The sequence below is a fragment of the Centruroides vittatus genome, unplaced genomic scaffold (genome assembly GCF_030686945.1).
Source record: "Centruroides vittatus isolate TY-2023 unplaced genomic scaffold, ASM3068694v2 contig_817, whole genome shotgun sequence".
Taxonomy (NCBI): domain Eukaryota; kingdom Metazoa; phylum Arthropoda; class Arachnida; order Scorpiones; family Buthidae; genus Centruroides; species Centruroides vittatus.
Genome location: NW_027122532.1, coordinates 1,845,750 through 1,862,800, shown reverse-complemented (window position 1 = coordinate 1,862,800; position 17,051 = coordinate 1,845,750). Strand labels below are relative to the sequence as shown.

General features: G+C 33.4%; 1 protein-coding gene across 5 annotated transcripts in view; it reads left to right on the top strand.

Annotated features, from left to right (window-relative positions):
• LOC136982259 (serine/threonine-protein phosphatase with EF-hands pef-1-like) overlaps nt 1-16,835 on the top strand; it is a 101,142-nt gene extending 84,307 nt beyond the window's left edge. For all 5 annotated transcript variants that reach the window (XM_067278730.1, XM_067278731.1, XM_067278729.1 and 2 more), the window contains exons 3-16: nt 1,504-1,631; nt 2,242-2,338; nt 2,536-2,702; nt 3,854-4,015; nt 4,102-4,268; nt 4,665-4,701; nt 5,302-5,451; nt 5,551-5,616; nt 5,685-5,870; nt 10,813-10,958; nt 11,024-11,130; nt 15,851-16,014; nt 16,087-16,171; nt 16,330-16,835. In XM_067278730.1, the coding sequence (XP_067134831.1) occupies nt 1,504-1,631; nt 2,242-2,338; nt 2,536-2,702; nt 3,854-4,015; nt 4,102-4,268; nt 4,665-4,701; nt 5,302-5,451; nt 5,551-5,616; nt 5,685-5,870; nt 10,813-10,958; nt 11,024-11,130; nt 15,851-16,014; nt 16,087-16,171; nt 16,330-16,583 (1,916 nt within the window). In that variant the 3' untranslated portion in view covers nt 16,584-16,835. The remainder of the gene's footprint in view (nt 1-1,503; nt 1,632-2,241; nt 2,339-2,535; nt 2,703-3,853; nt 4,016-4,101; nt 4,269-4,664; nt 4,702-5,301; nt 5,452-5,550; nt 5,617-5,684; nt 5,871-10,812; nt 10,959-11,023; nt 11,131-15,850; nt 16,015-16,086; nt 16,172-16,329) is intronic.
• Nucleotides 16,836-17,051: the final 216 nt, after the last annotated feature.

The window sequence follows — 17,051 nt, the reverse complement described above, 5'->3', positions numbered from 1 at the left end:
AATTGCATCTTATATTTTATAAATCTAGTTATATTCGTTTTCTTTCTGTTTGAATTTAATTTCTTCCATCTCGTTTCATTTTATTACGGTACACAAACTCGCATCGAATGCAAAGATGAGATGATAAACTCGGATCAAGAAATAAGTAAAGTAATTAATGAAACTAAATTAATAAATTAACGGGACCTTTTTTAATCTCACATTTATCCATCGTGGATTCGGCAGGCTCACAATAGGTGATGAGGACCAAACTATCCGAAAGATCCCTGGGATCCCCACAGGTGGCATACGCCTTAACCGTCATCCGCCTGCCAATTAATCCTCTTTAAAGGCGTATTTCGTAAACTGGAACTTTGCTGTCGACGTCATTTAAATGCCTTCTATCTCTGCCCGACTTGGATCGGTATCTATGCGGATTCTGTAAGATAATCGTGGAGCAGTCTTCCTGGATACGAGATAATTGTAAATTATCTGGTATCTGGGATAGTTTATTTTTCTGTATTTATTTGATTGTTTTTGAGGCGTTTCAAAATAGTTCCGAGTTATATTTTAAGACAGTTTTCTGGAAGTTTTGCAGAAAACATTTATTAAATAACTAAATGCATTTTAATATAAATACATAAAGTTGTGTATTAAAGAAATTTGTTATTTTAGGCTTATGTCACCGCATACTTATACCTTCGTTAAATCACTATATTATCGAATATTTACGATTAATTTTGCATTATATAAATAAACTTATTCTATATAATTAATTTATTATTCATTCTGTTCTCACTATTTATTATAGTTCCTTGTACTTCAATCAGTTTTAGTTTTGGTATAATGTAGTGTTATGATATTCCAAAATAACTATGCATGTTTACAAGCATTAGACCTATATGCCTTAATAATAAATTAAGTTACGTATAATCACTGTATTGCAAATTATTATATATCTATCAGCCTTATACCTACCGCATAAATAAGAACTCACGTTAATGTATTGTGTGCCTAACTCAGTACGTCCGCTAAATAGCTTATCTCTAGAACTACGAGAGCTTGTCTAATCATAATTACATCAATAAATTTGAATATTAAGTCGAAACAATTCATATCCTTAATCGAATTTAACAAATTAATCTGTCTAACGATAGAATTGAGTGTACTTAAAAGAACATAAAGGTAAGATGATGATCGTCCTTGTTTGGCTGACATTTCGGATGACTCTGATGTCACACTGTCTGTAATTAGTAGAGAAAGAATTGAAGTGCATCTCAGACAGTTTCTTTTGTTTAACTAGTTACTTGGTTAAAAGATGTTTATCGAGAACTAGAAACAGAATTAAAGGAACTGTTCTGTTGTATTGTCAGACAGAAAGAAAGGAAGTTCTTTCTTTTCGATTTTAGTGGAATTGAGAAGGAAAATAATATCAATTTATAATATATTATTAACAAAATGGAATCTGTTTGTCTCGAATTAAACAATTAGCAAACGATGATGTCCTTTTAATTATTGTTTCAGCAATGAAGGCTGCTCTTCTGATACAGAGATGGTATCGGAGATACTTAGCACGGTTAGAAGTAAGAAGAAGATGCTCTTGGACCATTTTTCAGTCTTTGGAATATGCTAACGAACAGGACCAACTCAAAGTAAGTTCCACATTGCATCAATATGAAAAAATATATTTTTTAAATTTTTGTTAGATTAGAAAATGCTGCAAACTTTTTGCTTCTATTGAATGAAGTAGAATTAATTTTAACCACATTAATAACATGAAAAATATAATTAAACATAAATGAATAATAATTTTGCTACAAAATATTTAATTATTTTTGTAGAAAAACTTTTCTTGATTAAATTTAAAATATAAAGACGTTTAGAAAAGAAAATCATTTAAATTACAATTTAATTTTAATGGGTGGTAACTCAAATTTAAGTGTTCTTCATTAGATTAAACTTCTTAGTTGGATTTATAAAGGCAATCTCCAGTTTTCTTCTCGACATTATTTAACGTAAAGAATTTTTATATTTGTTAAAGTTTAACAAAGAAGTGAAGTAAAAGCTTCTCTTGCAAAAATAAAAGAAAATATTTCAGTACATTAATATAAACTTGCATTTAAACTGAAATTAAACTTGCAATTCAAATGCAAGTCCGTAGAAAAAAAAATCTACCGGTAATTCATTTTTAGTTTATAATATCCATCATCACGTTTTTAGACGATTTCAACACAGGATTTTATATACATATATTTTTCCTAGCTTCAGCAATTTTTCAACGATCTCTTAACCCACTTTTCTGCAGCCAAGCACACATTAAGCCCTATTATAACTACGAGTCTTCAGCAGTCACTTAGAGGTAAGACATCCATTATTTATTTTAAAAACAAACTCGGGAAACATTCTCTTTTTTGTTTAAGCAAGAAACTGACATTTAGAAATGGCCCTAGGACTGGATCTGTGTCGGACGTTTCTAATATGACTCGCAGCAGTTCTCTTCAAAACTGAAAGAAAAAAGTTCGACAAACAAATAATTGATTTGGTTTTTTGTTTTAGGACAACCGAAACAGTTAATTTTGGCCGAACAAGAAGATTTGGAATTATACGAAGCCACGAAACCGGAATCGGTTAGATTGGAAGAATCATATCCAGGACCTCATTTAAAATCTCCACTTTCGGCCACCGACGTTACTAACGTAGTAGAAGCTTTTAAACAACACAAGGTAGGGCCTCGTATTTATATATTTTTCTAGAATATCCGAGCTTTTAAGCCAAAGAGAGTATCACGTTTATTCTAAAATATCCTAAAACCAAACGACAAGCACACACACACGTATATATTTTCTTATTTAAAATTTTCACTTATCTATTTTTCTATTAAAATACATCAAACAAACCTTTTAACTTCAGCAATTATATGCTTTTATTTTTCGTGTTCGGACATCTGCCATGAATTTTGGAAATTTTTAAACTATCTTATTTCCTTGAAACGTTATGCATTCGAAATTCAAATTGGTGTTCTTTTTTTTGGAATGTTACCTGAAGATGTCCTTGAATAGGTTGAAAACGCTTGTTTTAAATATATAATTGCTGAAGTTAAAAGGTTGGTTTAATGTATTTTGATTTAACTATCGGATAAGGAATCATACCTTATTTTTCTATTATGTAATAAGTCAAAAATACAATAAATCGCTGATTTGACTTTTATAATACAAATGCATTGTATTTCTCATTAAGAAATAATTTAAAACGCTATCCGATATAATATATTTGCTTTCTAAACGTCTAATTTGAGATTAAGTTTTATCTAAAATGATTTAAAAATTGTTATTTAGCTACTAAAGTATTTTTTACATTCTGATTAATATACGCTTTAAATCTAAACTTATTGTGGCTATATGCCTGAAACGTATACATACAATATATATATAATATACATATATACATAGACAACTAATAGACAAATATAAATAGGCAAATGCACGTACTTGATTACTCAACTACAATGCTCTTAGGCAAATACTCAAATATACCAACGACGTAAGCTTTACGCATGTTTATCCGAAATAACTGTTTTCTATTATTATCACCGACAATCCTCTCCTTTTTTGTCTAAAATTGCTTAAAATATTAAAAATTTCCTAAATTGTATAGCTTAGGCACACAATAACTCATTCGTTATCTATTTTATTTTTTATTTTAATTTTTTATACTAGATTGCATTTAATTACGGTTAATCACGCGATATCAAATAAAACTCTAATTAATTTCTGTCTCTTCTGTCACTAAGGCATAGTCCAAACGATTATATTTGCTTAGTAACATCTATATTTGCGTATAATGAAGAGATTAAAAAAAAGGTGCTTATTTTCAGCTACTTCATCCCAGATACGTGTTGACCGTTCTCCACGAAGCCAGGAAGGTCCTGCGATGTAAACCCAACATCAATTTGGCATCCACGGCTCTCTCTCATCAGATTACAGTCTGTGGAGATCTGCACGGCAGCCTGGAAGATCTCTTGACCATATTTTATAAGGTTCCCCTTTAGAAAAGCTGAATCGATGTCTCGTGTCGAGTCGTTCGTTATCTTTAGAAACAATCTCTTTTCTTTCTTTCCTCCAGAACGGACTTCCGGCTCGACACAACCCTTACGTGTTCAATGGAGACTTTGTCGATCGCGGCTCACACTCTATAGAAATCCTCATACTTCTTCTCATGTGTTTGATTGTATGGCCAGATTCCGTTTATCTCAATCGTGGAAACCACGAAGATTTCGCCGTTAACATAAGGTAAGTCTGCACCACCTTATACGATTCTAGTCTCTTATTTACTCGAACATTAATAAATACATAAACACTGTAACATAACTCACTCGTTAATTAGGAGTAGACTCTACAAGAGAAAAATTCGATTTTTATCATCTTAGCGACCGCTTCGATAAAAGGGAATGCGTTGTAGGAGGTTTTACAAAAGAATTTCTTTTTATTTCGACAAAAAAAGATTTTTAATTAAAAATCTAAATTAAAAACATTGAAAATATTTAATATTAAGATGTTTATTTTAGAGAGAAAAGTCTGCTTCGAATCAATACGTCTGAAAATTATTTTTAAAAAGATTCTTCGGCGTTTTAACTGTTTAAAAATTTAAAAAACTGTTTTTAAAATAGATAACTTTATTAATTTCAGGTACGGTTTCGTGAAAGAGATCATGTACAAATATATGGTGAGTTTTTCTTTTTAAATATTTTATTTTTTACGAGTTTAACTTACAGTTTTATTCCTGTTAATTCGACTTTAAAAAAAAACAATAGCAGCGTAGAAATAATTTAACTACCACTTCTTAAACTAAAATTTATCACCAACGAAACTCTATTGACTAATAATAATTAACTCAATTAATATCCTTTGTTAGGAATTGTCTCGAGTTTGGTATTTAGAGAAAGGTTTCTCATTAATTATCAGGCGAAAACGGTCGTAAAAGTTATAATTATACGAAAGTGCAAAACTTAATGTTCGTCACAGAGAAAAGAGATTTCTACGAAAATAAAGAAAGTGGGGCGTCACAGCTCTAATGCGTATTTTCTCGTTTCCCTTCTGGAAACATCCGCTTCATCGTCGACCTAGTTTCTGAAAGAACAATATTTTTATCCCCGAGTGGAAGTAAATGATAGAATTTATCGCGTCGATAACTGCAAACGAGATTTAGCAAACAGAAAAGAACTAAATTACCGCAGCATTACGTTCCTCCTGCTGGAGTTTCTTCCTCTCTTAGCGGAACACGCGAACTAGACAAAAATTGCCATTAATTTAAATATATTTGCAGAAGCACGCGGCTAAGATAGCCCAGGTGACGGAGGACGTTTATAGTTGGTTACCCCTGTGCACGGTCATCGACAACAAAGTATTCGTGGTGCACGGAGGCATCAGTAGCGACACTGATCTCAAAGTAATAACATCGCTGGACAGGCATCAGGTAAAAGGTAACATGTTTATATCTCCCTCAGACGAAACCTTATCCGAGTCGATGGTATACGCTCGATTCTGACGAGGTGGTCCGACTCACACTTTACAGTACGTGACCATACTTCGCGCCTCTTCCCTCAACGACACGCCGGCGGGTGCTAAGGAATGGAAACAGGTGAGAAACACTTTTACACCCATCTCCACGTTTTCGTACGTTCGACCAACGGTTAAATTTACCGCTAGTTGGTGGATTTATTATGGAGTGATCCTAGACATCAAACTGGGTGTCGTCCCAACACCATGAGAGGAGGAGGATGCTTCTTCGGACCCGATACGACGGACGCTTTTCTGCATAAACACAAGTTGGAGAGAATCATCAGGTCGCACGAATGTAAAATCGACGGTTACGAATACGCTCACAACAATAAGGTAATCGTTTTTTTTAATATTAATTTCGAAGATAAAAGTCAATAACTCCAAACTCGAGTGCTCGTTTATCTTAATTTTTATCGGACGGAACGTTTGAAATGTTGCCAAATATTCTCTCTCTTTCTCTCCCTCTTCTCTGACAAATATTTACTTTATGACAACTAATCGATTTTCTCCAGTCTGCTGATATGTTTATAAATATTATTTTATAGTCGAATGTCATAAACATGTTTAGAAACTAAAACCTTTTTTCCGATAAAGTATGGTTAAAACTTAGATATTTACCTGCTTCGACGGTGTTAGCCGTTTTTACTTTCCCTGCTGATATACATAACAGAGGGAAAGTATGGCGATCGGTCAAAAACTGACCCCTCCCCATAATTTTACAGTTTTGGACTCGAGGGACCTTGAAACGTCGAGAAATACAAAAAATTCGGGGGGGTTCTGCATGTATGGATGTTAGTGTATGTGTGGGGACACGATTTTATTCACCCCGTTTGAAGCTTAATAACTCCTGTGCCTTTTGTCGAAAATATCTGAAATTTGGCAGGCAGGTTTGTTTGTTAGGGGAATCGATGCTATTAAATTTTGGTGGTTAAAGTCGAGGGGTGGTGAGATAAAGGGGGTCGTGTTTATCTCCAGTAAGGTCTGACTTAACGACGATTTTACTCGTTATTGGCATTTACAATTTTTTACAAAACCCATCTCTACCCTCAAAATTAAGCTTTTTGCAATTTTATAATAGTTAAAAAATATTAAAAGTTTTTAATAAAAATGATAACAGATGGCGTCACGTACACAACAAATGTTGCCGAGAAAGTAAAGCAACACGTTGGTGGAGGTTTTTTCTTAAAGGATTTTCAATCGTTTGAAAATATTTAAACGCCACCGAACCGTTTTTAACTCATCTCTGACAATATTAATTTTGTTTACATTTTGAATTACGAAATTCTCGACAGGATTTCAATTGAAAGCTAATTTCGTACAATGGGAATATTTACTGATGTGGTCGAATGACCGATCTTAAATCATTCATTTATATTTAAAAAATGGAAAAAATACGTTTTTTTCGTTCGATTTTCTCGGTGGTTCTTTATTCTGTTCGCATTATGTAGCTTCCTCCTTCGGCTAATTTATATAAGCTAATAGCAGATGGAGGCTGTAAACAACTCTTTTCATATTTTGCTTTCGTTAATCTCGTTTAGTATCGAATACGATCGATCAAACTAATAATTCTTAATATCGTTTAATGTTTACATTTTATTAAATTGAAAATTCCGAGTCAATGTTTATCGTTTAATTTTTTATTTTAATAATTGACTTTTACAAATCTTCACAACTAATGTAATTTTACAGTTTTTCTTAATATTTGACAATTTCGTGAATATTTATGATTCGAAGACCACGCGTAACCTGAATAAATTTTTCAAGTATTTAGTTTAAATAGAATTAATTTTCTCAATTTTACTTTACCGGCTTGTTATATAACAAGAAAGCATTGAAAGTCTCACCCTCTGGGTATTTTTTTGGGGGGGGGGAATCTTGACGTCTTGATCCTTCTGAACATGAAAAAAAATCCGTAATGTGAATGTATGTGTGCGTTGGCATCTATTTCGTTTAATATCTCAAGATAGGGTAATGATTAAAAAACAAAATTTGGACCGTAGCTTGCGTATAAGAGACACTGCCGCTGTTAAATTTTAGTAGAAGGGTCAAAGGGGTCAATTTAAGGGTCAAAGGGGTGGAGAGATAGAGGGGTTATGTGTCATATCTGCAGTGGAGTAGGACTTAAGATTTTACTCGTTATTAGCATTTACAATTTTTATAACATTCGTCTCTACCCTCGAAATTAAGCTTTTTTCATTTTACAGTAATTAATAATATAAAAGTTATTTTTTAAACAAAATCTGATAATAGATGGAGCCACAGACAGTTTTGATTTTGTACTAGGGTTTCTCAAACCGGATTCCGGGATCCCGGTTGTTTTTTTTAACCGGAATATTCTTATCCCGGGAAATCTCGCAAATTTCTTAAAAATTCACTTTTTTCTTATTTTACGTTAAGGTTGAGGAAATTTTGCAAATAGACAGTATAATTAACTCATGAACTGTCAGAATACATTTCTATTTATTAATTTTAAACCTACTTATTAGGTTTTTTTTTTTTAATTTTTGCTCGTTATGGCACGTCACAAATGGTCAATAATCAATACGTAGCTTATTTGTGGCAGAACTCTCAAAATCCTTTACCAGTAATATCTGGAATAATTGTGCTTACGCTGTCTTAATTTTTAACCGTGCTTAGTAACTTCAATAACTGCGTAACGCCAAGTTGTGCAAATTGGGCAAGGATACAAACGAGTACGAAGTCAGCGAGTAGGAAGTTTTTCTTCATAACCCGATTATTAAAGACAAACGAACTGCCGAATTATCGGGCTTTGATGTTTCTATTAAAGCAGTCGAGGTAGACAAATCAAGAATACTAGAGAACAAAAGAAGTACTACAATCTCGAAAACGAACTAGAAATCTTTCGGGATACAAGTAAAAAACACATAATATTTGTCTTCTCTTAAATGCATTAAACACGATTCCAATCGCATCAATTGAAATCTCGGTAGCAAGATTTTTCATTACTAAAATAAGAATCAGATCGAGAGATCGGAGTATCGACCATCTTTGCTTTTTAAAATCTTATAAAAATTTACAATATTTTGTATTATATTTTATTTAAAAAATCAAAAATTACCTTCTAAGTTAGAAGTTTGATCTAAATTCATTTTTCTTTAAATTTTCAACTCAATTCAAAGTTATTTTTTGTTGTTGTATGCAGTTTCCGGCAAACTTTAAAAGCCAAATTTTTTTCTATTTGTGAAAATTTCTACGTAACTCAAAAGTAATTTTTAATATATATCTTACACAGCATTATTAATATGATTTTGGAAGTTACAGAACGTATTAAATTACTTTAAAAAACGATAAATAATTATATCATTTGATTTCGTGACATTTTGTATATCTTAAAAATAATTAATTTTGTCCCGGGATTTCCCGGGATCCCGGGAAACAGTTCACTTTTATCCCGGGATTCCGGGACAAGCAAAAGACCGGGAAATGAGAAACCCTATTTTGTACTGTCCTAGTGTTTTTCGCCGGGAAAGTTACGCAACTCGTTGTGGATTTTTTTACGTTCGTCACTTAAAAATTATTGCAGAAATTTTTAAAAAAAGTGTATTTTTTCTTAATTAAAATAAAATCTTAAAGATATAAACGTTATTTGATAGATTTTAGTGTTTATATGCATTAATTGACGAAGTTGAAAATGAAAAACGATTCATTAAATTACTACAAATTGCAAAAAAGAAATAATTCGATTAATTAATAGTGAGAAAAATTAAAATTCAAAATAAATATTTGATATGTTTAAAAGCACATTAATTACACACAAATAAAAATAATAATGAATTCCATCTTCTATTTTTGTCATTTCTATTAATAAATAATAACAATGAGCAATTATTTATTGTGGCATCGTCACAATGTCTGGCTGCAATTTTTAATCATATGTTTTAAATTTATTTAATTTAAAATATGTGCTTTCCACCTAAAATTAGTAATGTCTTGCCCCTGTACATCATACTTTTCCCATTAGCAATTAGAGTCATGCCGATCGTCTATCTAACTTCTTTCAGGGGAAAAGTTTTGAATTGAAATAATTTCAGCCCCTAATCTTTCCATATTTGGTCTCGGCTTTCAACTATCTAACTCCCTTCTCGAGATTAAAGAAGGACGAATTCCCACTGTCGTCCATCTGTCTGTTAATGCACCCAGAGAGGGGTGCCTTAACAGACAGCGGACGGACGACAGTGAGAATTTATAGGTCTACAATTTTTTCAAAAGGCAACCCAATAATTTCTTGGCAATTTAAAATGTTAAGTACAATGACGAGATTTAAGCGTCGTACATCCGTGATTTAATTTAGTTAATTTCCGTTAAATTAATTTAAAACTTTTCTTTCTTATTTTAAAGTAAGACATTATGAAAACTCAGAAAAATTGCTGTGAAATTCATATTATGTTTTCATGTAGTTAAATACGTGAACTTTACATCAATTAAATTATACTACGCATTACACAATTATAATTAAATTTAAACACTTGTATATATCATGCATATAGTTTGGCTCAGAGAGGGATGCGTTTAACATTGTAAAGATAAATTGCTACCTTATTTAAAATACTTTATTACTTGTAAACGTTAAAGTGAGATGTTTGTCGTTCAATACGCAAATTAAACTTTTATAAATTGTCGAATTTCTTGAAAAAATCTCGCTTAACTGACTTTTGACCAATCTGTTAATATAAATTTTACACTATTTTTATTTACATTTTATTAGCTTATAGAAGACTAATTTGTTCCCGAAATTTATTCTAGAAATAACATTAAGTTTAACGCTTAACTTAATAATATACAAAATTAACGAAACGAATTATCATAAAAGGAAGCGTTTATATTAAAGAAAAAATTAAGAATTAATCTGAATATTTCCGCATCCCTAACAGAGAAGGTATTCATTTTAAGGAAGAGAGAGGAAAATGTGGATTTTGAAGTGTTATAGAAATGCTTCGCGATGCCTCAGAAGCGGTTACAATTGTCTGTCTTTTTTAAAATCGAATCTTTTGTGTTGGAAATCATTCGACTTCTTTCATAGAAATAATTAAATTTTATATCAACCAACTAAATTAAAATGTAAAACGATGCGAGAATTTCTGAATTTTAAATTAAACTATTTATTCTTTTCCAGTATTTTTCGATTAATAAATTTTACTAGAAAGCGTTTTCCTTAACAATATCGAGAAAACTTTAATAAGGAATTCCTTTTCCAATATTCCATATAATCGTAATAAATATATATATACCTACATATATTGTTTAACATATTTAGGTGATGACTATTTTTTCCGCATCGAACTACTACGACATAGGAAGCAATCGTGGAGCATACGTAAAACTGATGGGGGAGACGTTGGAAACGCATTTGGTTATGTACCTGAGCATCAGCAACACCAAGACCACCACCATAACTCAAAGGTGGGTGTAAAATTCGAAATTGTCCCATTAATAACCGCTATTTATTACCGCACGTTATATTTTAGACAGAGTTATTTGGAAGAGTGCGCTCTGAAAGAATTGAAAAAGCGCATTTGCGCCTCGCAGACCATCATCGGACCGCACTTTCAAAAATTAGACGTCGACAATTCAGGTAATGTTCTGCTTGTTAACCTTACGCGTGTTAGACGAGATGTGTGGGGGGGATTAGCTTTTGTTTTCTTCTTTGCGAGCTCGAACTCTGTTCCAATAATGAAATAGCCGCCTGGAGACATACAAAATGTTTTCCTCGTTGCAGTTGGAAAGTGCAAAACAAGAAAGACGTGTCGATTTTCGTGTTTTCCATTTACAACGGGACAAATAGGAAGCCCTCCAGATAACTTTTCGAATTTTTAGAATCGATCGCCCGTCTCCCGAAGTGAGTTTGTATTTTTGGTCGAAGACGTTTTTCTTAAAAATGAAATAAGAACAAAGGCAAAATATGGCAGGCGGAGCGAAAAATTCGAACTTTTCTTGCGTGAAAACCAACCGTATTGTGGGAAAATCATTGTGTTTCTTCGTTCTATGAAGCGGTATCGAAATATCGTTCTATTTTTGGTACGAGAAAAAGAGAGATCAAAAGTTTTCCGAAGTCAGTACTTTACTTCAATTGGATATTCTATACAAAAAATTATCGTATCGCAGTTTTAATATAATTTTATGAATAAATGCTTGATCAGTCAATGGGTGTGCATATTTGACGTACCGGTACATAACTCGTACTAATACTTTTAACCGCAGAAAACTCAAATCTAATTGCAAAAGATTGGCATAACGGAAACATTTTATTTCATCACTCTTCAAATTTTTAACACTCGGCCCTAATGAAACCTTTATTCGTGATCATCACAGATTTGGGTAGATTCGTAAAGAGGCGATGACGTGATGGAGGGCGGGGCTCGACATATCCCAGTCAAATCACTCCTGAAAAGTTTCCTAGTTTTGCGAGTTTTACTCGAACATCAACACTATGTTTCTAACATATCTTCACATATCAGTTAGTTTGTTTCCATTGATAAATGCGAGGATACAGGGTGATTCGAGTGTCTTTACACAAAACGGATCATCAGAAGTGAGATATTGTGATAAGTGTATGCATATCACATCAGAATGTTAACACGCGTTTACCAGAATTAGGAAGAAAGTATTCGAATGTGCATTAGTTAAATGGTGCTCACGCGTCATATTCTACGATTTAAGTGACCGAGTAATAAAGCGAACTCTTTGATACGAATGAAAACTTTTGAAATCACCCTAAATTATGGATTCTTCTTACGTTATACAGCGGAATCACAGTTTCATCCCCCATACGATTCAGTAATGTATCGTAAACAAATTTTACAGAGGATTAGTCTAATCATCGAACTTCATAAATCATTCATTACCCTGAACTTTTAATTACGTTAAATATTATATTGTTGTGTTAAATTTTTAATTATGTCATATATTGATAAATAAAAAAATCAGTAACAAGTGGGCTAAGCAATCACAAATAATATAAGAATACGAATTAGAAAGTAGAACAATTATTTATTATTCATACTTAAATATTGTGATGTAGAAACTGTTTTAAAATCGATACGATCACAAATGATGCAAAGAGGCAGAGAAAACATCGGATACGAATTAAACCCGTTTAAAATATATTAATAATAGATAAACGTGGATAGGACACGGTTCATCGTAAGTAGAACTTCTACACGCCAATCAGCCATAAAAAAATATTAATTTTCGTTTCCTGTAAGAATAGTTACGTAAACGTAAGGCTAGAGTAAATAATTTAGATACCGAAATCGTTTTCATTCGATAAATCGATTTAGAAACCTTTATATAGCATTTCTCGCCATTTTCACTAATGCAAAAATCTATATAATTACACCTACGCCTGATATAAAAACATGGCGTATTTATTAGGTTTTCTATTGGTTAATCGTTGACGAGTTGAACAAAAATAATTCGATGCTTAAGCGAGCTTCTTAAACGGATATCGTCACTTCCTTTCGGAAATCGTGATATTCGATTTTGATAGTGAAGATAGATATTAAAGTATTGGGAAACGAATGTATTAATGCGTTGGCCATCGTCGTGTATTTTTCACGAGATTTTATCGATATTCGGAAATATTCATTGTTAAATATCCCGTCGGTAAGCTAAAAAAACCTAGAGAGTTGCGTAACCTTCCCGGCTGTTATGAGTTTTTATTTAAAAACACTTTTTATATTATTAAGCAAAAAATGAAATTGCGTGGCACCATCTGTTATCAGATTTTGTTATAAAAAGTTTTTATATTTTTAATTACTATAAAATAACAAAAAGCTTAATTTTGAGGGTAGGGATGGGTTTTATAAAAAACTGTAAATGACAATAATGAAAAAAATCGTCGTTAAGTCCGACCCTACTGGAGATACACACAACCCCCTTTATCTCTCCACCCTCTCGACCTTTCACCATCAAAATTTAACAGCTTCAATGTCCCTCGTATACAAGCCGACATACCAAATTTCGTTTCTTAATCTTTACTCCATTCTGAGTTATTGCGCGAAGTAGACGATAACACACGGAATTTTTTGTCTTTTTTTGGATTCAGGAGGCCTCAAAACGTGCAGATTTGAATAAAAACTCGGAGGGTCAAATTTGACACGATTCCAATACTTGTTATGGATACATATCTGCGGGAAAAGTAAAACACGAGCTTTTAGTAAACAATTTAATTTCTACAAGGTAGTGATGATTGTATAAGTGATATTTTCTGTTCTATACGAAGCTGTTTCTTTAACAGATTTGTGAGAACCGGGGGCTCCAGAAATGTCTCTAGGAACCACTTACTCGGCAACAGTCTGCAAAGACCACTCACGTTGTCGTTTCGGATGGCTTTTTATCGAGTGGCGAGGGGGTTGAGCAAGTAGGCAGGATACAGGTTTAACAAATAAACAAAGCATTTATTATATTATTAACTATAAGATACAGAATGCTACACAAAGTTCGATACATAGACAGGTTATATGCGGCTAATTGCGATTATACAGTCTAATATTTTACAGTAGTAGTATCTACTAGCTAGGCCTATTTTGCGAGAGAGTTCGCTATCCGCTGACAATTACTTCTAATGTTGGAGGAGAGCTATATGCAGCGATAACAGTCCTATATGGAAGCATTGGGCGTCTTCGGTGTGTTCTCGCTCAGGATCGGGACGGGAGACCAAGATGGACACAAATACCAAAAAAAACTTCCGAGCGCGAACTCCCGAGCTTTCTTTCTTTCTAGTTTGACAATGGTGTTTGGAATGTCAGTGGAATCACGCTCGACGTTCCAAACGCCATTGTAAAACTTCTAGGTTAACAGGAAAGTGGCGCCGAACGTCCGACGTACACGTACACGTACGCGTTGAAAACTTCGGCAGCAACCTCGCTAATAAACTGATAATCATACGAAATTTTGGTTATAGATACTATTATAATTAATTAATCTGTATTAATTCTACGCGTTAATATCTACGTATTGAATATTTTTGTTCGTAGCAAACATTTTAAAGAAGTACAATCCATTTTGGAACGTGTCTTTACGCTAGAATAATTGAGCGAGATGAGTTTTCGGCGAGAGAAAATTTCGGGTGTACTATAGATTACTCCCTATGGAATTTTAGGACTTTGATTATATATTTGAATTCAGGGACCGAGACGAGTTCAACGGTACCCTATTTTTGGACCGGAGACGAAAAATAAAAAAGTTATCACACTTTTAAGTTACCATACTTTTTTAACGCTCTCATGCAGACGGCACCGTAGTTGCTAGTATTGCCATCTTGCGGTAAAGTCTGCAAACCGTGACGTCGGACTACGGTCATCTCCCGGAGAGTTAAACACGCGATACGAGAGCGGAGAGAGCGACGCGACTTCCGATCATCGCGCGATCGCCATTTCGGTTAATGTTACTTATGGCAGCGAACATGGCGGCCCGACCGACCTCTCGTACGGGCACCACCACACGCCGCCATGTGCTAAACTAGTGATCGATTCACGGTAGTTCTTGAACAAAGTAAAAACAGAGGGGAAACGTCTACTAAAGGCAATTTTAACGGCAAGCGACGGGACTCCGATCGCGATAGCGAGGCCGACTTAGCGGAGAGCGACGCGACTCCCTATCATCGCGCGATCGCCGAAAAAAGTATGATAACTTTTTTATTTTTCGTCTCCGGTCCAAAAGTAGAGTATCGTTGAACTCGTCTCGGTCCCCTGAGTTCAGATATATACCCAAACACACGAAATTCCATAGGGAGTAATCTATAGTATACCCAAAATTTCCTCTCTGAAATATTATTTGGCATTTTCTTTTATTATAATCGTGTATTTGTTGTCCGAATATTTTTGGAAGTTTTCTTTCGGTTATTTCTGAAGCACCTTTGGTCTTTGTCGTAATATTAAAAACTGGAATGTAGTACAAATCTAACCCAAGGTATGAGAATTTCGTGTCTCGGATGTAACTTAGACTGATACAGCCATCGTAATCATAGATTCATTATCTAATTCTTCAGAATAATCCTATTTTCTGCCGCTCCAGTTGCGTGGGATATTACCATTCTTCTAATCACTTATTTACTCTCTTGTTTTGACTGGATGTAGTATAGAATCATGCCCTTACAATGCCAAGTATATTAAGAAATTATTCATTTATTCAGATTCCGAATGACAGGTACCGTACATTCGAAAATGTAAAAAATTTCGAAAGAGGCAACATATTTAGGCAAATTCTTATATAAATTATTTTTCTAATGATTTAAGTATACATTAACCGGTAAAATTGTAGAAAATAAAATTTTCAAATTATTTTAAATAAAGGTAAAATCTCAATTAGTGACTGGTGTTCGGTCATGGAGAAAGAAGTGGGACTCAATTTACCATGGAGACTTCTCTGTCACAAAATGGCGCAGTGTGATTTGGAACAGGGAACCGTCGACTATAATACGACTTTCGACGATTTTTGTTTTACTAATATTCCTTCCGTAAGTTCATTTTAAATAAATTATTTTAACTTTTTACTTAATAAAGAAGTTCGAATGAAATTTCGATCTCAGGAAGGTCCTTCTATCATGGAAACTTTGTACAGAAATAAAGAAAATCTGGAAACGATATTTAGGGTTATGGATAAAGATGGATCCGGTAAGTTAAATTTATTCTTATATTTTTAATTGGTGTAATTACAGTTTTACAATTAGAAGATGTACAGCTAATTGATGTAGAAGACGTTACAGGATTAGAGGTTCGGTTAATTGATACACAGAGCCAGAGGGAATTTTGACACATTTTCAATGCTTTAGGTCTCATCTCTATGGAGGAATTTACAGAAGCTTGCCACCTGTTGAGCCAGTACATGGGAAACCCCATATCTTCCGAAAACATAGATAACCTGGCCCGTAACATGGATCTGAACAAAGACGGTTTCATCGATTTTAACGAGTTTCTAGAGGCTTTCCGATTGGTTAACAGATCTCGTCGTCAGAGCTCTTCGAAAGGTTCCTTCAAAGAGAATTCGCTACGAGACGGCATCAACGAAAAGCTCTCGCCCTCGTGACGTTGCTTGGGAAACTTTCCAAAACACGTATCTGTGATGTTCAGTATTATGGCATAAACCAAAACCTCGTTTAGATGTTTGAATGGATATTTTATAAATGTTTATTGTACAGAAAATGATCCCTTCTCTTATACTCGATCTTCCCTTTCGATTTATCGATTTTCCATGTATAATGTCTTCTGTGTATCTTATATTTTCTGCAGATTTAACTTAATAAAATTTATAATTCTTGTTGTAAAGTTTTAAATCGGACGATGCAGTTGCCTTTATTTTCTTTCTTTTTTTCTCCCCTTTTTTCCGCAAAATTACACGCAGTAAAACTACAAGAAAAAATTATTTTTAATTTATCATCCCGGTAACGTCACGTGTATAACTCTGTTTTTATTACATCATCCTCTTTGCTACCATAAATCTGCTACGATTCATTATGACGCGAATAGCAGATTTTATGGATAATGATGTGTCATG